Source organism: Pyrgilauda ruficollis, unplaced genomic scaffold (assembly GCF_017590135.1).
Source record: "Pyrgilauda ruficollis isolate IOZ18807 unplaced genomic scaffold, ASM1759013v1 scaffold115, whole genome shotgun sequence".
NCBI lineage: Eukaryota > Metazoa > Chordata > Aves > Passeriformes > Passeridae > Pyrgilauda > Pyrgilauda ruficollis.
Genome location: NW_024509766.1, coordinates 1,238,538 through 1,259,415, shown reverse-complemented (window position 1 = coordinate 1,259,415; position 20,878 = coordinate 1,238,538). Strand labels below are relative to the sequence as shown.

Sequence of the window (20,878 nt, the reverse complement as noted above, 5' to 3'; positions counted from 1 at the left end):
TACCCCATAACCCTATGGACCACCCACAGCCCCACAGGGACCCCATGGACACCCCACAATCCTACAGGCACCCCATAGCTTCATAAGAACACCATGAGCACCCCACAAAACTTAAGGATGGCCTGGATACTGCCCAATCCTATGGGCACCCCACAATCCTACAGGCACCACACAGGAACCCCAAGAGCACCCCACAACTATGGGGGTGCTTTTGGACACCCCACAACCCTACAGAGACCCCATGCACATCTCACAATCCTATCATCACCCCATAGATCCATTGATACCCCAAATCCATAAGGAAATCCCACGGATACCCTACAGCCCTGTGGGCACCCCTGGGCTCCCCCCGGGCAAGAAACCCCAAACAACACAACCTTTTTTTTTTTTTTTTTTTTAATATTTCTTCACTTTACAGGGTTACAATTGTCTTAAATATTCTGACGTTTAAATACAATCTGTATAATAATGTTATTATAAAATGTAAACTTTCAGTGTTTTTTAAGTTTATTTTCTCTTCTTTTTTTAAATTTTTTTTTTTAAATTTTTTTTTTTTTAATAATAATCAAAAAGTCTCAATACCTGAATGTTTTGCAAAACTGAAATCTTTCACCGGGGCCCCGGGTGCGCCCGAGGCCGCCGCGCTCAGAGGTAGAATGTGGTTTATTTTTTTATTCCTTTTTTTTCTTTTTTTTTGTCTTTTGTGGTTTTTTTATTTTCTCATTTTCCTTTTTTACCTGAGTTAAGATATGCAACGCTGGGGGGAGGGGGGCGGCTGCAGCTGGGGCCGCTCCTTTAGTTTAATTTTCTTTCCAAACCCCCCCCCCCCAAAAAAAAAAAAACTAATTTAGGCTCTTTTTTTATTATTTTAAAATCGATATGCAAAAAAGAAAAATAAAGTGGAAAGTCACCCGCTCTCAAAAACAAAAATAAAGGGAGGGGCAGGGAAAGGAGGGGAGGGAAAATAATTAAAAAAAAAAAAACCCAAAACAACCCAAAATAGTGACTGTACAATGCAAAAAAAAATCACTAAGAAAATCTAAGCCTGCCCTGGGCATGAAAATTCCCCCTTGGAATTTCTCCTTACGGGGAGCTGGGCTGGACCCCAACAGCAGCAGGAGCTGGACGGACCCTCCCAGGCCCCCCCAAAAAAGGGTCCACAGAGCCACCAAGGGGATTCCAGCACGGAAAAAACAAAAACCCAACAAAACCCGGCTGAAAACAACAAAAAAACAGCTGGAAAAGAACCCCAAATCCCCTGAGATCGCCACTTCCCCGAGTGAAATTAAAAATAAACGTGGGGGGGGGAGGTCCCACCAGCCTGGACCCCCTCCCCCCCTTTCTGGGGGCACCTGGGGAAGGGGGAAAAACCCTGTGCTCCAGGTGGGAACCTGAGAACGGAGATACCGAGGGGGGCGAGGGGGTTTCGGTATCGGCTTGGATTGTGTCTCACTAGTAAAAAAATAAAAAAAAAACCAAAAAAAATAACCCAACTGAGATTGTGAGGCTTAAAATAAATGCTCAGGTCCTTCGGGTTGTCCGTGAGCTCCGGAGCGTCCTGCAGCTCCGAGCATCCCCATCCTCTGGATCCTGCTTGGTTTTGGAGGAAATAAGCCCAAAGTGGCTTTGAACAGTAGTTTTATGCAGGGGGGAGGAATAAAAATTAGGATTTGCCGGTGGGGGAAGGAGCAGAGCTGGACCCAACCACCGATAAGGAGAGGAGAAAGGAGATTCCAATTTTTTTCCAAGCTCCCATTTTCCCTGATGAAGACTAATATATATCATTTGCATGTTAAAAGTTTGATTCTTTTTTTTTTTTTCCTTTTTTTAGAGAATAAAATAGAAGCTATTTACAAAACAATCGAAAACAACCTCTTAAAATCCTGCAGAGAGTGGAGTTCCCAAAACAAAGGAGGGAAAAGGATGGAAATGAATAAAATATCTCCCTATTTCCAATTTTTTTTTTTAGGATTTTTGGTTGTTTTTTTTTTTTCCTTTAGAATTCCGGGGGGTTTCGCTAGAGCTCGCGTCGGCAGGCGTCCGTGCGTCTGTCTGGAGGTAACACGAGTTAAAAAATAACAATAATTATAATAATAATAATAATAAATGTACAGTGCAAAGTGTGATGTGAGTGAGGTAAACGGTCCCGGAGCGGCGCAGCCGGACAGCCGGCGGCTCCGGCAAAACCCCCCGGGCTAAAGCTTTTCTGCCTGGAAAAGGAAAATCCAACAACACGAGAACAAGGGCAGAGTCCATCGAGAGCCTGAGAAGACCCTGGAGAAGACCTCGGGTGAGACCCTTGGTGAGACCCAGTGAGACCCAGGTGAGATCTCAATGAAACCCCAGTGAGACCCCAGAGAGACCCTGGCAAGACCCTTGGTGAGACCCCAGTGAGACCCAGGTGAGATCCAGGTGAGATCTCAATGAAACCCTAGTGAGATCTCAATGAAACCCCAGTGAGACCCAGGCGAGATCTCAATGAAACCCTGCTGAGATCCCAGTGAAATCCTGTTGAGACCCCAGAGAGACCCTGGCAAGACCTCGGGCGAGACCCCGGCGAGACCCCAGAAGACCCCGGTGAGCCCCGGTGCGACCCCGTCCCCCCACGGGCGCCGGTGCCGCGAGGGGCCCGAGGCTCAGGGGCGTTAAGGCGAAGCGCTGTTGGAGGTAGAGCTGGGGGGCACGGCCAGGCCGGCCGGGGCGGGGGGCACACTGCCACCGCCGCTCCCCACCCCGCTGCCGCCGCTGCTCCGGCTGCTGCCGCCGTTGCCTTTGCTGTAGGCAGAGGAGGAGGAGGAGGAAGAGGAGGAGGAAGGGCCGGGCGTCTGAGCGAACAGCACACCTGGGGAAAGAGAAAAGCCGAGCTTTGCTGTGAGACGGGGTGGAGAGCAGCCGGAGCGTGGCCCCAGGGCAGCCCCCCACCCACGGCAGCGGTGCCCGGGGGAGCCCCTCACCTGTGTAGACGATCCCGTTGATCTCCACCGACATGCTGATGCTGTTGGTGCCGTTGCTGCTGGCGGCAGCGGCGTCCGGGCGGTTCTCTGCCGGGGAGAGCCGCGTTACGGAGCCCGCCGGGGCCGGGGGCTCGGCCGGGGCGGGAGGCCGGGGCCGGCACTGACCTGGCGAGCGCGTGCCCTGGCTGTTGATGCGGATGCTCATGGGCAGCTGGGCCGTCATGGCCAGGAGGTTCTGCTGCAACGCCCGCTGCATCAGCCGCTGCTGCTCGTCCGTCACCAGCGCCAGCTTCTTCTCCGGGGGTTCCCCCGACTCCAGCTTCTCCCGCAGCTGCTCCAGCGCCGCGGCCTGGGCGGCTGCTGCCACCTGCACCGCGGCCGCCTGCGCCGCCACCACGGGGTGCCCGGCCAGTGACACCGGGAGCCGGCTGGGCATGGAGATGGGGATGGGAGAGTCCTCCTCTGCCGGGGGAGCGGGTGTCAGGGATGGGGGGCACAGGGGTGCCACCACCCCAGGGTGTCCCCAGCCCTGGCACAACAGTTTGGTGCCCTGCTGTCCTTCCAAAGGTCAGAGATGGGTGATTGGAATCAGGATCCCCGGGCTGAGCCCTGGAGCCCAAGGAGGAGGGAGGGAAGAGGAGCATCACCCCCCTGCCCGCTTCCCCCAGCTCTCCCCGTTATTATTACATCTCCAGCGGTTAGGAGGGGGCTCGGCTTGCAACCAGACCCCGTGGCAGCCAAACCTTGGAGCGGGCAGACCCCAGAACAATCATTACCTTTCTTGATCTTCTGTCCGGGCGTGATGGCCCCGCCGTTGGTGGCAGACGCCAGCCCCAGCGCTGGCACCGGCAGCTTGGGCGAGGAGAGGAGGCCGTGGGTGCCGCCGGGCGAGTAGGCAAAGAGGGAGCCGCCGAAGCCCTGCCGCCGGCCCTCCCGCCGGTTGCTGTCGATGGCCGCCTGCAGCTCGTTGGGGTTGCTCAGCCCGCGCTTCTCACACTCGTAGGGGTACAGGTACTTCATGTACCTGCGGCCACACGGGACACGGGCGGGGATGGTGAGGGTGACGCGGTGGCTTGGGCACCCCTTCCCCTGTGCCACCCCACTGCTCCCACACAGGGCTGTGCTGAGCCTCCATGCCCCGCACAGGGCAGAGGGACCCCCAAGGACTCGCCCCCTCCCCTCCCCTCCCCCCCCCTCCCATCCCCTCCGAGCCCCGCTCACTGGGTGCGCAGGGTGAAGGCCGCGCTGGTGATGGAGGTGGGCAGGCTCAGCCCCTTGGTGATCTCTCGCCACAGCTTCTTGTTGATGACCTCCACCAGACCCCCCTTCTCGGTCACCAGCGTGTACAGCATGTACAGGTCCAGCACCTGCTTGGCCATGATGGGGATCCGGTTCACGGGGGTCCCTGGGGAGCGGCGGGAGGAGAGAGTGGCTCTGGGGTGCTGCTTTCTTACCCGAAGTGGGGGCGCAGCTGCTGAGACCCCTGCGGGGCAGTGGAGGGGCTGGGGGGCTCATGCTGCTCCCTCCTCTTCCACTGTCCCCTTCTTCCCCCCGGGCCCTCCCGCTGAGATCAGCCCCGAACAAAGGAAACAGAAACTCGCAGTTTCCAGCCACAGCCCTGTCGTGGCTGAGCCGGTTCCTCGGGCTGAGCCGGCACCCGGCAACGCGAGTTATTTATAACGGGGGCGGCACAATCCAGCCGTGAGGGTCTCCTATGAGCCGGGGGGCTCGTCCCTCCAGCTTGAGGAGGGGGCTGCTCCCTCATCAGGGTCTCCACCCTCCCAGCCCTGAGGTGAGGGGGCTCTGGGGGACCCCAGTGGATGTAGGTGGGCCAGGATGGTGGGGGGACTGTAGGGGACATAGCCAGGGGACAGGACAAAGCCAGGGGAACCTGGGGGAACCCAGCCAGCAGCCCCAGCCCCGCTGTGCAGGCACACGTGCCTTCCCAGAGCTGTCTGACAAAGGGCCGGAGCCAGCCCTGTGTCAGCACTTCCAGCACTGTTTTCCACGCAGGAACCAGACCCTCGAGCAGGAGCACGCTTGGCTTTCAGCCCTTCCCACCCCCAGCCCCCCAGCCATGGCCTCTCCCCGGGCAGAGAGAGGGCACAGCGAGGGGCTGCAGTAACCAGGCAATGGGCAGAGGGGGCACACGGCCAGGGGTGTTGTGGGGAGGGGCTGCAGGTCTGGGTGCGATGGGTGAAGGGAGGGGGGGCCGCAGGCTCTGGATCCAGCCCAGCAGGTTTGACCCTGCTGTGCTGAGGGGTTAAAGATTAACCAGCAGCTCAGCCGGAGCCGTGACCTCAGGGCACTAATGAGGGGCAAGGAAATGAGCCCCTGGCCTTGGGGGGCACGTGGGGGTGCAAGGTGGGTGTGGTGGAGCAGGGTGGGCACAGAGTGGGCGCGGGGGCACAGGGTGGGTGCCCAGCTGGGTACTCACCTCGCTTCTGCATGAAGCTGAAGAGGTCATCCAGGAACTCCTTCCTCCTGGGGTCACCATCCAGCTCGTACAGCTGCATAAGGAGACAGAGATGCTCAGAATCCCCTTTAACCCGTGTGTCCCCCCACCTGAGACCCCTGGCTCCCACTGCAGCAGCCATGTGGCTCAAAGGACACCAAATGGCTCGGGGGTTCCTGCAGAGGCCCAGGGGGGTTCCTGCAGCTTGGGCTGACCTTGTGCCCCACTGTGCTATGCCCTGCCAGCCCTGCTCGGAGCTCAGCTCCGGGATGCCAGTGCTGCCAACACCGTGATCATGGCCAGAGTGGCTCCCAGGCTGCCAACACCGTGCTCAGCCCCGGCTCCTCCCGGGAACGCTGACCCCGGTTATTTTTAGCATCCACTGCCTGCTCAGCACAGCAACTCTTCAGCGTGGTCCCTCCACGCTTGGGGTGCTGCCACAGAGAGCCATGGCCAGGAGCCAGTGTGCCTCGACATGAGCCTGTGTGCCATGGCCCTGCAGGGACGTGTCCTGCACAGGGGAAGGCAGAGCTGGGCCAGGCTCTGACACGCTGTACCTCAATCACCAGCTCTGCTTGGGGCATCTTCAGCCGAGACCCCCCACCCCGGCACATTCCTGCCTGATTTATGGCGCAGGATCGGCCGGTTGGAGCGCCCGGCACGCCGGAGGCACACACCACGCCACGCCACGCGGCCTCTCCCGAAGCCCAGCGCTGTTTCTGCCTGGAGGCTGGTGGATAATCCCCCCTCCATCCAGGAGCAAAGGCTGTGGGGGCAGGCGTTGCCCAGACACCAACGTGGTGGCGGCCACAGCTCCGCTTTTCTCAATGACAGCTCTGAACAACTGCCAGGGGGGCCGGGAGGGGCCTATAAATACCCCCCTAATACGCCAGGCACGCACTGCGGGGCCACCCCTGCCGGTCAGTGGGTCACCCATGTGCCCACTGCCTCCCTGCCTACGCCCTGTGGCACCAGGACCGTGGGCAGGTGGACGGGTGGGCATCGTCCTGGCTCGAGCCCCCTCCTCCTGCAGCCCTGCAGGGAGGATCCGGATCCTGCGGGGCCAGACTCGCCCGCCAGCGCCGATCAAAGGGATCAATGGGGCCGCGTGATAAGCGGGGCCATAAACCCCCCCCAGTTCCTCTGGGAAACTCAGCAGGCTCGTCCAGCCTCTTGCACACCCCCAGGGCAAGGGCAGGAGCCACCAGGACTACCGGCAGAGACCCTCAAAGCCCCTCTCCCACCCTAGCAAGGGGACTGGTGTGGGAGTGCCATGGAGGGAGTGAGCCATGGCACAGCAGCAGTGCCATGATTTTTGGGGCTGAGCTGCACTGGGCTACTTGTGCCAGCTGAGGGATGTTGAGCTGGTGCCAATCCAGCCTCCCCCGTTTCCTTGAGCAGCTCCAAAAAGCCACACACAGAGAAAGGGCTTCCCCGGCGCCCGATCCTCCGCGGTGCGGAGCTATCCTGGGAAAGCACCGAACACTCTGGTTCATCCACTGCCAAGACCCTCGGAGTCATGATCCAGCCCTCCCCGGACTCAGTCCCGAGGGGAATGGACGCGTTTAAGAGGATGAAAGAAAATTAACCGTCAGCTGAGGAGAGCGTGGCCGGCCAGGACAGGGGGATTAGTGGCCGTGGCAGGCGGCTGCCTCGAGTGCCGGCCTTCCACCAGCCCCGGTGGTCCCATGCCAAGCTCAGCTGGCTGCAGCCACTCTCACCCCTGCCCAAGTGGGATGAAGCCATGGGGGTCCCCAGGGATGGTGGGCAGAGGGATCCCCGTTCTTGCCCGGTGACTTCACACCTGCCACGGCTGCCGGGCAAAGGATGTTGCACGAGCTGCTGCTGACGGTTACCGGCGAGACTTCGACAGCTTCGCTGCACTTGGCAGCTGCTCACTGACCACTGCAGTGCCAAGCAGAGAAACAGGCTCCCCTTGGGACCCCCCCAAACCCTGGTTTAGCTCTGCCACGGCCAGCAGAACCAATTGCCAGTGATGGGCATGTGCCCAAGGTGCTCATCTGGCAGCACTGTGGGGCGAGGACATGCCCAGCCATGGCCGGGACGTGCCTTGTGTGCACTGTGGCATGTGAAAGAGTGCATTTGCCAAGCTGCCCCTGTCCTCCCTTACCACCCCTGTTCCCCCTCGACCCCGAGCACAGGCAGGACACGGAAGGGGACAGAGACGAGTGACTCCCAGCTGCCCCTTGCAGGATTTCCTTGCATTGACGCCATCCGCAGCCAACGGCAAAGCAGCCGGCGCCCCGAGAGCCCCAACGGCAGAGCAGGACAGCTGGGACAGCGGGGCTCAGAATGCAAATTGGGGAACAGAAACGTTCTGGTTTTGGCAGCGTGCGAAACCCAGTGCGCAGCTGAGCTTGGCACAGGCTGGCGGCTGCCGGCACTGCCGCACCGAAATCAGCAGGTGCTGAGTCTTGTGCCTGCTTGGTGCTGATCCCTGCCCCGTGCCTGTGCCCTGCTTCCTGCTCTCAGCCCTGGTTTCTGCTCAGCTCAAGGCCAGCTCCTCGCAGGGACACGCAGCGTCTCGGTGCTCGGTGCAAAGGTACCGGCGTGCACGAGCCGCAGGCAAGGCCGCCCGGTGCCGCTGAGTCAATACATTTATGTTTCGTAATTAGGGAGCTGGAAACGACTTAATCCACAACGCAGCTGCCCCAGGAATATCCTCTTACCGTGGGGTCCCCACGGCAGAATGTGGTGGCAGGGGACACTGCGGCACAGCCACCCCAGCCTGGCTGGGGGGAGCAGGAGATGCCCCCCCCACCTCCCTGAGAGTCCCCTGGGCTGGGAGATGTGACTCCAGCACCCAGTGCTCCCAGTGCTGACCCACCCCAGAGTGAATGCTTGATGCCAGTGGCTCTGGCCACAGTGTCCAGCCCACCTGGCTGCAGCGCAGCCCCCTCGGCCCCGGCCCCCGGCCGGCTGAGGACACGGAGCCAGATGGCCGTTGCCAGCAGATCTATAATTAAGTGGAGGAGGAATTAGGCAGGCGGTGGGCGGGTGGCCCTGACCCCGGCCCAGCGCCCCGGCAGGATGCCGGCCCGGCGTTTGGTGTGGATGACCGGATTAATGTTTCAAACCAGATTACAGGAAAATCCCGACCCGCTGGCTTTCAAAGGGCAGGCGGGAGGCGGCCCCTTGGCAATGCCAGGAATGCGGGAGAGCCCTCGGCACGGGCTGGGTGCGTGCTGGGGGTCCGAACCCTCCTCAACCCCCCCCGAGCTGGGGCAAGGGGGGCAATTACAAGCAGGAGGGGAAGCAGTATTTCACAAGGCTCCGGGAATGCCGAGGGTCATGCTGGTGCCAGGCAAATCCCCGCTTCGGCAGGAGTCCCTTGTCTGCCCCATGAGCCCTCATGGAGGAGTCCGTGTCCCTGCATCCCACGTCCGACTTAAAAACACCTCCCCTTCCCCCCCCCCGTCCCCGCTTGGTTCCGGGTTTTCAGGCCTCGGGGATTAATTTTCAAGTTTCTTTTCCATTGCCAGGAAGTGGCAACACTCTCGGTTTTCCTCCTTCTCTCCAAAACCGGTTTGGGACGTGCACACCGTGACGTGAGGACTGGGGGCAGACCCAAGGGCCACCGCAGCAGGGATGGGGGCTGGTGGCAGCCTCCACCTTCCAGGGGCTAAACTCCCCCAAATTCCTGTATTTAAGGAAAAAACACAACGCAGGCAGCGGCGGGGAGAGCCCACCCTGTCTGGGCAGGTAGCAGGACCAGCGGTGACAGGCTTGAGGGGCTACTTCTCTCCTTTTCTTTCCTTCCTTCCTCTGGCAGCCCCCGGGGATGCATCCCTTTGTCCCGCGGACAGCGAGGGGCCACGCTGGGCTGGGGAAGAGCCCTCGCACACTAACGAGTTCTTTAACGAAGAATAAACACATTTATGGCGCGTTTCCCGTCCCACTCCCAGCCCATACACAGCCCCCGGCCTCTGGCACGCCGGGACCCGCAGTGGGGTCGGAGAGGGCACTTATTCAGAATAAGAAAGTCATTTGTAAAAACCAGAGCCAAGGATTGACGTTTCGGAGGCGCTGGGGATGTGATTTCCCGTAAGGCGATGGCTGACTCAGGGCTGGGGGGTGCCCGAGGGAGCAGCCCCTCTCCAGGCACAGCCCCCCCGGCGTGGGGTGCGGGGTTTGTTGGGGCCAATCCCTCCCGGTGAAGGGCAAAGGGAGCGTCCAGCCCCGGAGCAGATTCCTACGCAGATAAAGCGCTCGGCTTAGGTACAGCTCACCCCTGGCTGTCCCCATCCCTAATCCCCCTGCGAGCCCCCCAGGGCACAACCCCCCGTGGGAAGGGGCTGCTGGGGGCAGGGAGGTGTGTGCCCCCTCCCCAAAAATCTCCCAACGCTTTGCTGGTGGGGGATGTGCTGGCTGGAGCCTCGCCCACATGGCCGGTGACTCCACTGACCGGCCCGGCGGGATTCCTGCCGCCGGAGCATGGCCGGGCTGGGGGGCCGCTTCCGCGGGGGCAGCTGGGGAGGGGTCCGGGAGCTTCCCGTCGGCACCATTGTTCACACCAGTTCCCAGCATTGTCCCCTCTTCAGGGGACACGGCCCGAGCGCAGGTGCCTGTTTGACCCAGTGCCTCCTCCTCGGGCCGGGGGACCCGGTGGGCACAGGATCCATCGGTGACAAACCCAATCCATCGGCACGGCAGTCTGGGGACCCCCGAGACCACCCGGACCCCGATGCCCACCTCCTCCCCACTCAGGCTGGGGGGAAGGAATCATGTGGGTGACCCTGGGGGTCTGCGGGCGGTGTCACGGCACGGCGGGTGTCCCCGAGCGGCGGAGGGGACGCTGAATGGGCGAATTAGTCACCGTTTAACCTCGCTGACCCCCCCATTGTCCGTGTGCGCTGTCGGCCGCCCTCCCCAGCACGGCCGTGCCCAGCCAGCCGGCAGCTCCCGGCATCCCGGGATCCGTGTCCGGGCTGACACCGGCTCCCAGGACGGCTGTGCCGCTGCTGTTTGCTCCCTTCCCGCGGAGGAGGAAGCGATTCCTGCTGCCCTGGCGTTTCCAATGGCAGCTCGCTGGCAGCGAGCCAGGCTCTGGATGGAATCAAAACTGGTTCCGTGTCTGAGTGTGGATGTGTGGCACAGGCTGGTGAGGGGTCACGGAGAACTGGGGTGCTGGGGCTGTTCCCTTGGCTGGCTGGCTGGGAGCCAGCCCGGCAGCTCTCCCGGCCCTCGCTGTTTGCATGCTGGTGCATGCCCTTGACACATGCTCGCTATCACACCGGACCTTGTACAAATATTAATCCAGTGGAGTCAGGCGCTGTTGAGAAAGCTCGTCCGAGGAAGGACACCAGGCTAGCTCCTGCCACCAGGCAGACCCAGGGAGGACAGCTGAGAATGAGCTATGTAGAGCTGAGCTGGGGAAATGTGGCCAGAGCAGCCAACTCAAACTCTTGGGGCACCTGGTGAACCCCCAGCTTGGGCTGTCCCTCCTGTGTGACTCCCAAGCCTCCCAGGGTGAAGCCACCGAGGGCTGCAGGGCCAAGACCCTCAATCAGGACCTGACCCGGGTGAGGTGGCAGCAGCAAGGCCTGGAAGCCAAGACAGGGGGTTTAAATTCCACCATATGTAAATGATCGTCTTAGAAGGGGATCGCGGTAAGCCCCGGCAGATGAGTCACCGGGGCTTCCACCGCCCGCTGGGATTTGGCTAATTGCAAATCTGTTCCTGAAATGCGAGGTCCTGCACCTCTGCCCTCCGTCAGCACCACCGTGGGGGTCCCTGGGGTCCCGTGGGCAGGGCCAGGGGGCACGGAACGCCTGGGAACCCCACCACAGAGCCGCTGGAGGAGCTGGAAGGGGTCCAGCAGCCACAGATGGGGTTGACAGGAGCCAGCTGTGGGCTGTCAGCCCCGGGAACCATCACCGCTGAGCTGCTCTAGCAGCGCTGAAACCTCACAGTTTCCTCACACTGGGAGGAGGGGGTGGTTTTGGTGGGCACTGTGATGGCACCACAGTGACAGACCCCATCCCACCGTGGCACCCGAGCGGGTGGCAGTGTGGGACAGCATGTCCCAGGTGCTGGAATCTCCAAAATCAGGCACTGGTGCCCAAGTTGGAGGCTCCACAGTGGATGTGGGCAGGTGGGGAAACAGAGGCAGGAGGTGAAGCCCTTTGCTGAAGGGGTTGAGGGCTGGTACCTGTCTGGGTGCTCCCACTGCCACCTGTACCAGGGTGAGACCCCAAGACAGCTGCTGTGGGGGGACAGGGAAGCCCTTTCCCAAAGGACTGCTGCCACAGAAGTGACAAGGCCAGACCCTCCCCGTGGGACACCCGGGGAGCAGGGGACTCTCCTCAGGGATGAACCCCGGCCTGCAGCAGCCCCATTGCAGGGTGGATTATCCCGAGCTCCAGCCAGAGCAGGAACCCAGGCACAGGCAGATTAAGTGACCCATGGGAAGGGTCAGGGAGCGGGTCATGAGCTGGGCCAGGAGCTGCACCTTGAGCCCCCAGTCTGGCTGCCCCAGGGGCTCAGAGCAGGGCCCCCCAGCCCCAAACACCCCCCGCCCTGGCCCCTGATTGCAGCACGTCCGGCCGGGCCCTGGGACCAGCTGCCATTTCTCCTGCGGTTTGGGCCAGAAATAGGGTGATGGAGCAATGCTGCCCTTGCCCAATGCTGCGGTGGGGGCAGGGGGCTCTGCTGACAAAGGCCCTGCTCCCTGCACTGCTCTTTTTTTTTTTTTTTTTTTTCCCTTTTAAATAAACCCTGTTAGTTCAGCTGTGCCGAGAGAGAGGGGAGGCGGCCGCCACCTCCGCAGCCCTTGAGTCAGCCCGGGGGGCTGGGGCGTGGAGGGAATAGGGCTCTGGGAGGGCCAGGGGTGGGGGGAAATGAGGCTCTGGGGGGGTCGAGGCATGGAGAAAATGCGGCTTTGAGGGGGACACAAGCAGGTGATGACCCAGCTGTGGGGAGCCAGCCCAGCTCCCGAGACAAGGGGTGTCGGGGGCACGGTCCAGCTGGGTGAAGGCACTGGCTGGGCACCTCAAGCAGCAAGGATGTGTCCCCTGTCCCTGAACCTCATTAATCATCCTGGGTCTTGTTTGGAGAAATGTCTCCACGAGTGCTCAGATGCCGGGACCAGCACCTGTGAGCACCCAGGCGTCTGGCTGGGGGAGGCACTCGGCGGCTAAGCCGCTCTCGCCGAGAAGTCCCTGACCTCTGGCCAGGGATCTGGTGGGATTACAGCCCCGGGAATGCTCCCTGAGCTCTATGAGCCAATTACTGTGCCGGATCCCCGGCTGGGAGCACCCCTTGGCACGCCGGGCAGCGCTGCAGGGTGACAGGGGCGACGGCTGAGCGTGGGCTGAGCGGGGAGGACGCAGCCCTTTTCCCGGGAGGGGTCCACTGGTGACTCCCCCACTGCTCCCGAAGTCCTGTCCTGCTCAGATCCTGTCCTGCTCAGATCCCCTCTTGCCTGTGTTATCTGCTGCTGGCCTGGCCAGGCACCGCAATCACCTCCCCGGCACAGCAGCGCCCAACCGGGGGCCCCAGGGCACTCCCCCTTATCTGGGAGCCAAACTGCCTCTGGGTGGGGGGCAGTGGCCCCCGGCCGTGTGATGACACTCGGGTCCCCCTTCCCTGCGCAGGGGCCCCCTCGCCCTCCCTGGGGGCGGCTCATCCGCTCGGCTGCCTAATGCAATAAAGCTCTAATCAATATTTTAAAGAAAGTAAATGGACCCTCCCGCCCTCGTTAAGAGGCCACAGGGCCCCTGCTCAGGCCCCACGCCCCCAGCTGGCTTTGGGCTTTGAAAAGGAGAATAATCCCCGGGAGAAAGGGGTTCAGAGGGGATCCCCCACGCCTTAAGCAGCTCCTAGGGGATTCAGAGGAGGTGCGGGCTCTCTGCTCCTCCAGACCCTCCTGGAAAATCCCAGTTCCACCAGCCATGTGCGCAGGGCTGGTCTGGGTGGAGGGGGCTCCGGTTTCACCCACCCCCGCAGCCCTGCCGAGGTCGCTGAGTTGCTTTCGGTTTATTTTTCCCCCACCACTGCACTTTGAAACGCTGTATCTCGGGGTGCGCTGCACCACCAGAGATAAGGGCTGAGGTTTTCGCGCCTGTGTGCCACCGGCACGGCTCAGATGTCCCCAACATAAGAAACTTCTTGTCCTACTAAAGCACCAGCGCCCCCCAAAACCCCCCGGCTGGCACAGCCTCCCACTAGCACTGTGGTGACTTCTTAAATCCGTCCTAAAGCAGAAATGGGGTGTTAAACATCAGCCTGAGGCAGCCACTGCAGGACACCCCAAAAGGGAGTACCCAAAATGGAGAACCCCAGAGGGAGAGTGGTGGCTGCTGCAGCCAGATGAACACAGGGAGACGGATTCCTCGAGCTCCTGCAATGTGGGACGGGGAACTGGCATGCAGGGTGCCCGTGCCTGAGGGAGCACCAGCAGCCCAGGAAACTCCAAAAGAGGCAGAGGCTGGAAACTCCAGCTCCAGGGGCTGCCACTCCACCAGGGGCTCCTACTCCTGGTATTAGCGGGACGCAGTAATAGCAGTAATGAAACAGAAAGATCAGAACAGGGATCTTGGGGGGCAGCAGCAGCAGAGCCCCCACAGTGCTGGGGTACAGAACTCCGAGCACTTCTACCCCCAGCAGCCCTTTGCTGGCAGGAGCTTGCTGGATTTTTAGCCATTTCCCATGGGGAGCCTTTTCCCACCCAGAAAATGTCCCCTTTTCCCCCCACCCCGAGGAGCCACGGTGCCCTCGGCAACCGCTGCCCCGAGTTCCCAGTGTGCTGGGGGCTCCTTTGTTCTGCTGCCCGCGCCGGCAGCGCCCGGGTCAGGCTGAGCTGACCTCTGCCTGTGCAGTAGCCGTCCCCGGGGACGGGGAGGTGCCACGCGCCGGCTCCCTAACCTCCCTCACCTCCATAACTCTTCCTCACGCCCTCCCCTTCCTCCTCCCTTGAACTGGGCCCCATCCTCCTGCCTCCGGCCCCCCACGGCTCAGCCGAGCACCAGTTCACAGGAATCTGTCCCAGATGGGTCAATAAAACCTGGCAGTGGAGGATGGGGGCAGCCCCTGGCTGCCAGGGTTTGGGTGTGGAGACAGGCATGGGGGCTTGGATGGCGGCACTGCCCGGTGAGGACGGTGTCCTCAAGCACAGAGACCCACGGGCTAAGGATGCCAGCGGCACCAGCACAACCAGAGCTGAATCCAAACTGGATCTGAACTCCCAGCAGAGAGAGCTGGACAGACAGGGAAGTTAAAGATTGGTGGGAGAGCAGGGGTGCTGCCGGTGCTGAGGAGCTCCTTGGCAAAAATAAAATCAACCTCAAAAGAGCCCATAGCAAGCAGGCAGAACACTGGCACAGCACCACATCCCTGCTGGCTCGCCCACACGGAGACCCTGCTGTGCTCTGGCATCCCAGAGCTGCCGGGGTTCCCCCTAAGGCGCCTCCACTGCAGCGAGGAGCGGGGATGGGGTACGGCATCCCCTGCCCCGTGCTGCCCTCGCTGTTTACATTCCTGCTGCTCCTTCCCAGGCTGCGCCAGCTGGGCTGGGATGGAGCCCAGCGGCACGCGCTGGAGGCCGGCCAGGAGGAGCTCCCGGCCAGCACCGGCTGCGCCAGCAACCCCCTGGCCCCGGTCCAGGGGCCGCGATCCAAGCACGGTCGCACGGGCTGACGTGCCGGGGAAAGCCTCTCCGGGCCCAGCGCGTCGCCTCCGCTCCTCCGCCCACGGAGGCTTTCCAACCCCCTCCGGCTGCTTCCAGCGTTCACCAGCGAGCAGGGCTCTTCCCAGGGACCCCAGCAAGCGACATGGAGGGAGAGGGAGTGCTCAGGGAGAGGGGCAGGGCTTGGGGGGCAGGGGAAGTGCTGGGAACGGGGCTGGCGTTCCCAAGTGCTGCAGCTGCGATAGGGGACCTGGCAGAGGCTATGGCCTGGGCCACGGCACTGACACGCTGACGAACAGGAAGATCACAGTTGCGGTATTGAAAAGCCTTTTCACAGCTACGAGTTCACGGCCATGGCCCCTCGCTCCCCGGCGGCAGGAAGCACAAGAGAGAGAAACCACAAGAAGAGCAGGTAGCCTGGGTGCAGCGGCACGAGGGATGCGCAGGGCAGGAGCGTCCCTCCATCCTTACAGCTGGACAGGAGCATCCCTCCATCCCTCCATCCCTGCAGCACCAGGAGGATGGCCACATGCTCCCCGCTTGCTGGTGCTCCCTCTGCCAGCCCTGTTCTGAGCCTGCCCACATCCACATGTGCCAGCAGATCCCGGCAGCCTCTTCCCCCATTTCGGAAGGGATACGACAGCCTCCTGAAAGTGAAGGGGCAGAGGTGGTCGCATCCCTCCTGAAAGGCCACCATGCCCTGGCCGCTCCATCTGGGTCCCATCTGCTGCTGCTGGTCCTGCCCCTTCCCCCAGCCCCAAACTCTGATGTATTTAAACACACATCAAAGGTGCCGGGCAGCCCCCAGGGAGCCCTGGCTGCAGCACGTTTTCTTCTATCAGTGAGAGCAGACTGCAGCCAGCTCTGGCACCAGGAGAGTGGGAATGTGCTGGCCTCGTTGCCTGGGGAAGGCACTGAAGAGGGCAGCCAGGTGCTTTCTCCCTGGTTTCACTTTTTCATGGAATTTTGGCAGCAGCAGGGGTGCAGCTCTGCCCCCCACCAAGCTTCTATGGGGCCAGAGTTGTCCTGCCAGGCATCAGCTCTGTAGAGATGGGGATGGGAGACTGACAGGTCCCCAGGGAAAACGGCTTGGGGAGAGTGGAGAAGAGGAAAACCAAGAGATTCATCAGATTTGCAAATCTGGGGTGATTTTTTCATAATTTTCACCAAGAATCCTTCCAGATCCCTGCAGCAAACCCAACTGCACTGCCTGCCTGTACCAGAACAACCCGGACACAGGATCCATTCAGAGTCACCCAACCAGGGAAGGGGCGAGACTGAGCCCAGCACTAAAACCCCGGAGAAATCCCACGCATTCCTAATGACAACAGCAGCTGGATCCGAGGAGAACACTGCCGGAGGCGGCGCTGCCAGAGGCATCTCCCCACGCTCGTGAGGACACAGGAGTGCACAGGAGCAGGGAGAGGGGCGGCACGGCAGGGACACGCGTGTCTCGGTGGGCACATACCTGCTTGAACTGCTCCTCGTAGGTCCAGTCGCCGTGGTCAGGTGCTGGTGGCGGGGGCTGAGTGTGGCCCAGGCCGGGGGGCAGCCGCTCCTGTCCCCCTGGCAGCCGTGGGGGCTCCCCCCGGTAGTGCTGGGGTGCCGGGGGCTTGCGGAGCAGCAGGGATCCCGCACCCGCCCGCACCGCCTCTGCTGAGCTGAGCCCTTCCTCTCCCATGTCTTCTTCTTCCTCATAGTCTTCCTCTTCCTCCTCGTCCTCTTCTTCCTCTTCCTCCTCACCCAGGTCCTCTTCAAAGTCATCTTCATCCCATTTGCCCTTTCTGGAGCCAGGAGGAGAGGAGAGGTTTGGTCCCACGCTGGTTTCCAAGGCTCATCCCTCTCTCCCCTACCTGCCCCAGCTGCGGGGCTGGGACCACCCACCCAGCACACAGTGGAGCCCCAGTACAGCCCATCGGTGGGGGCAGCTCTGTGGGGCATGGCCAGCCCCCAGTATCCCAGGAACAGCTCTGTCACGGACCTCTCCTCTGCCAGATGGCTCCTGGCCCTGCCCTGCCCTGAGAGGATGCATGCTGGAGACAGCCAAGGGTCCTGCATAATTTAACACCAGCCTGGGGTCCTCTGTCCCAGCCCCACGTGGCTGCTGGGCAGAGATGGGATGTTGTGCCAACCCAGCACAAGGAATCACTGCCACAGAGCCGAGCCACTGCCCTCAGCACCTCCTGCTCTGAAATATCCCAATAGCTCTAACCCACAACCTGCCCCAAGCCACAGGATCCCCACAGCCTCCCCAGCACGCTGTGCCCAAACCCACCAGTGTTGTGCCACTTCCCTGCCCCTTCCCCAAACCCCTGAGAGCTGCCCGAGCACACTCACAGCTCCTCCTCCTCCTCGGAGCCCATCTCCTGCTGGTACCCGCCACCATCTTCCTCCTCCTCGCCGCGCTCCTCCTCTTCCTCCTCCTCGGAGGCTTGGCTCTCATCCGACAGCCCCGGGCTGGGCGAGTGGCTGAGGCCGGCAGCAGCCGCCCGCATGGCAGCCAGGGCGGCCATCTGTGCCCGCTGGATGTGCGCGCTCTCAGGCTCCGCTCCCTCCTCCGAGGGCGCCGGTGCTGCCTCCTGCCCACGGCCCCGGGTGCTGGCAGGGAGCTGCCCCGGGGGCTGCGAGGGCTGCGCCGGGGGGGACGTGCAGCGCGGTGGCTGCTGCTGCTGCTGCTGCTCCTGCTGCCGCGCTTCCAGCGCCTGCTGCAGCCGCGCGCGCTGCTGCCGCTGCAGGTTCTCCATCACCGCCTGCAGCTTCATGGCTCTGCCGGCAGGCGGGGGGTCCCCCGGGGGCCGGGGGGCGATGCACCCGGGGGGCAGTGCCCGGGGGGCAGCGCCCGGCAGGCTGCCGCGCTCCAGCGGGGCTGGGGGCCAAAGCTGGGCAGCGCCGGGGGGAGGCAGCCCTGGAGGGGGCTGCCGGGGGGTGAGGGCAGTGCCGTCAGGGCAGGAATTGACACCGGGTTAGGAAAGAAGGATGTGGCCCTTGACCCCTCTCAGGCTTGGTCCGATGTCTCCTTGGCTTAAGGGCTACGGTGTGTCGCAGGCTTGGTGCTGCCCGGTGGGGTTGGGGTGCTGCTGTTGTCAGGGAAAGTGTCCCAGGCAGGCTCCAAAACTCCTCCTCAGGCTCAGCAGGCAGCAGCTGGAGCACGGCACATCACCCTTTCTCTCGCAGACCTGGCACTTTCTGGGGGTGGCAGCCTCAGGGTCCCCTGCTCACAGTCGGTGTCCCTAATCCTCAGCTGGGTCAGTGTCCAGCAGGCGTCAGCGCAAACCTGTGGGAGAAGTAGAGCAGAGGGTCAGTGGAGCTGTGGGCAGGAGCTGGTGAGCAGGAAGGAGTTAAAGACAGCGCAGGAGCCTCATTAATCTCGAGCTAATGAGATAGGGCGGCCGGGCCTGCTGCTGGAGGGGGAAGGGGCCTGCCGGACCCGATAGCCCTGCCCGGCCCTGCAGGCAGCGGATACCGGTGGACCCACGCCCGCAGATAACAGACCCTGGGGAGAGACGTCCACCGGGTCCCCCACAGGGGACAAGGCACATCCCCATCAGGGACATACAGCATGGGGAGCACTGGGCTCCCCGGTGATGGCACTGGGGCTTGGGCAGCACTGGGGTCTGCGCTGCACAGCGGAGGGGCCCCAAAGCACCCCGGGGCAGATCCCAGGGGATGGACAGGCAGAGCCTTGAAACCCGGGCAAACAGGCTCTGCCAACAGCCCCCAGAGCCCCCTTGTTCCCCTTCCCTGGGGGGCCTCCAAGGCAAGGTGGGGCTGCAAGCAGCTCATCTGTGCTGTGCCTCACTGGAAAACACTGAGGGGATCAGCACATAACACTTGGGCCCTGCTGAACCCCCATACTCCAGTCTGGACCTCTTCTAGCAGTGCGCTCCCAAATCCCGGTGTGACCAGCAGCCCCGGTGAGGCCAGCAGCCCCGGTGAGGCCAGCAGCCCGATGTGACCAGCAGCCCCGGTGTGACCAGCAGCCCCGGTGAGGCCAGCAGCCCTCGCATCCAGCCAGTTCCCAGCGGTGACCTCGCCTGCACTGACGGCAGGGAAGGAGCTCACCAGGGAAGGAGCTCACCGCAGCCCCGCGGTCGTGCCGTGTACGGGCAATCCCCGGCTCAGCTGCCCGGGGGCACGCACGGCAGGACCCTCACGGGGACTGACCGTGGGGCCAGACCCAGGGGCTGCGGGGCCAGGACAGCCGGCGGTGCACAGGGCCCGGCAGCTCCGCCACGATCCCGCGCATTCTGGAAAGAGGAACCTGCTGCCAGTGTGGGCCGGGGCCGCGGCCGGGCGGGCGGGAGCCGCTTCCCCCACGCATCCGCTGCCGGCGCGGCCGGGCTCGGCTCACGCCACGGACGGACACGTCGCCACCGCCACGGCAACCTCAGCAGCCACCGCCTCCACCGGGAGCCACAGAGGCGCGGCGTAAGTGGGCCAGCAGCGCCCGTGCCTCAGTTTCCTCTCCTCCACTCGGATCAGCGCCGTTCGTCCCCCACGGAGGAGAGGTCGCGGCAGGGACGCTCCCCGCCCCGCCCCGCACCCGAACCCCGTCCCCAGCGCCATCCACCAGCGAACCGGAGCGAGACCGACCCGGGCACGTGCTCCCCGCCGCCGCCGCGGCTCTGCCTGGCCGCGACTCCCCGGGTGACACGGTGCCAGCACCGCGCGTGGAGCTGCCTCCTCGAGCACCGCGGGCCGTGGCCGCGCCGGAGCCACGCCGCCACTTCTCCACAGGGAAGCCGGAGTGGCGAGGCCACAGCCAGGGCCCCGTGGCACCCCGGTGACCTTGAGCCGTGCCCCTTTGTCCCTCCGGCCGCTCGGGGCCACGGTGCGTGCCCGCCGTGGGGCGGTGACGGGGGTCCCGCGAGGGATTCGAGGCGGCGTCACCCGCGTCCCCGGGGCAGGTGCTCGGGAGCGACAGCGGCTAAAAATAGGCAGCGGGGGTGTGACGGAAGGCCCTTTGTGCCACCGACACCGGGGTTGGGCTGGCCGCGGCCGGACACCCCCAGGCGGGCTCCCGGCATTGCCGGGAAGGGCTCCGGGGGTGTCGCGGAGGCTGAGTGAGGAAGAGGAGGAGAAGGACAGGGTGGGTGCCCGGTGGGTGCCGTCCCCGGGGACGGACGGGGCTTGGAACCCCAGGCGAACTGGAGTCCCATCCCCAAAACGGAGCCCGGCCCCGCTCCCGGCGGCACGTGGCACCGAGGGCCCTCAGAAGGACCGGGCACGGAGGCGCCGGGGCCCAAACGGGCCCTGGTCCCGCGAACGGGGGGAAACGGCGGCCCCCGACATGGAGAGGCGAGCCCGGGTCGGCCCGGCCTGGCCCCTCCGCCGTCCGGACCCCGGGAGACCGCGGGGCTGGGGGGGGGTACAGGGCGGGGCCACGGCTCTCTGCCCGGCCCGGCCAGCAGCGCCCGGGGAGAACGGAGAGTGAAGGCCGGGAACGGCCGCGGGGGAGGAACCCCAGCCCCGCGTGGGGGAGGCGGCCGGTAACCGGCCGCGGGGGGAGGGGGCGCCGCGCTTCCGCCCAGCACCGACAGCGGAGGGCCCAGCCCACCTCGGAGAGCCGGCCGGTCCTGGGCTCCGGTCCCCAGCCCCGGTCCCGCCCAGCCCCCGACTCCCGGTCCCGGCTACGGCCGCGGCGGAGGTCCCGTTCTCGGTGCCGATCCCATCCGCGGAACCGGTGCGGCGGCGCGTCTCCCTTACCCGGTGCAGGCCGTGCGCCGCGAAGCCGCATAGCAGCCGCGGCCGCCCGGGGTCGGGCTCGGCGGGGCCGGTGCGCGCGGGGCCCGCGGCGCTGCTCTCCCCGCGGGCGGGCGGCGG

At 63.3% G+C, this 20,878-nt stretch overlaps 1 protein-coding gene across 3 annotated transcripts; it reads right to left on the bottom strand.

Moving 5' to 3' along the window:
* Positions 1-1,459: 1,459 nt before the first annotated feature.
* On the bottom strand, positions 1,460-20,878 carry ARID3A (AT-rich interaction domain 3A). 3 transcript variants are annotated; one of them, XM_041482462.1, is made up of 9 exons: positions 20,762-20,878; positions 17,393-18,329; positions 16,524-16,839; positions 5,392-5,464; positions 4,176-4,359; positions 3,731-3,978; positions 3,120-3,416; positions 2,955-3,041; positions 1,460-2,842 (listed from the first exon to the last, which is right to left on the bottom strand). In XM_041482462.1, exons 2-9 carry the CDS (start codon positions 17,815-17,817, stop codon positions 2,646-2,648), a joined length of 1,827 nt encoding a protein of 608 aa, XP_041338396.1. In that variant the 5' UTR covers positions 17,818-18,329; positions 20,762-20,878; the 3' UTR covers positions 1,460-2,645. The 3 variants fall into 3 exon arrangements, with proteins under 3 accessions (XP_041338396.1, XP_041338403.1, XP_041338389.1); XM_041482469.1 differs by lacking the exon at positions 20,762-20,878 and adding an exon at positions 20,613-20,713; XM_041482455.1 differs by lacking the exon at positions 20,762-20,878 and adding an exon at positions 19,649-19,722.

Coding starts and splice junctions, on each gene's coding strand:
- ARID3A (XM_041482462.1), bottom strand. CDS start 17,817: ATGAAGCTGCAGGCGGTGATGGAGAACCTGCAGCGGCAGCAGCGCGCG. Junction 3,417..3,730: donor CGGACAGAAGATCAAGAAAG/GTAATGATTGTT, acceptor CTCCCCCGGCAG/AGGAGGACTCTCCCATCCCC. Junction 3,042..3,119: donor CCAGGGCACGCGCTCGCCAG/GTCAGTGCCGGC, acceptor TCTCCCCGGCAG/AGAACCGCCCGGACGCCGCT.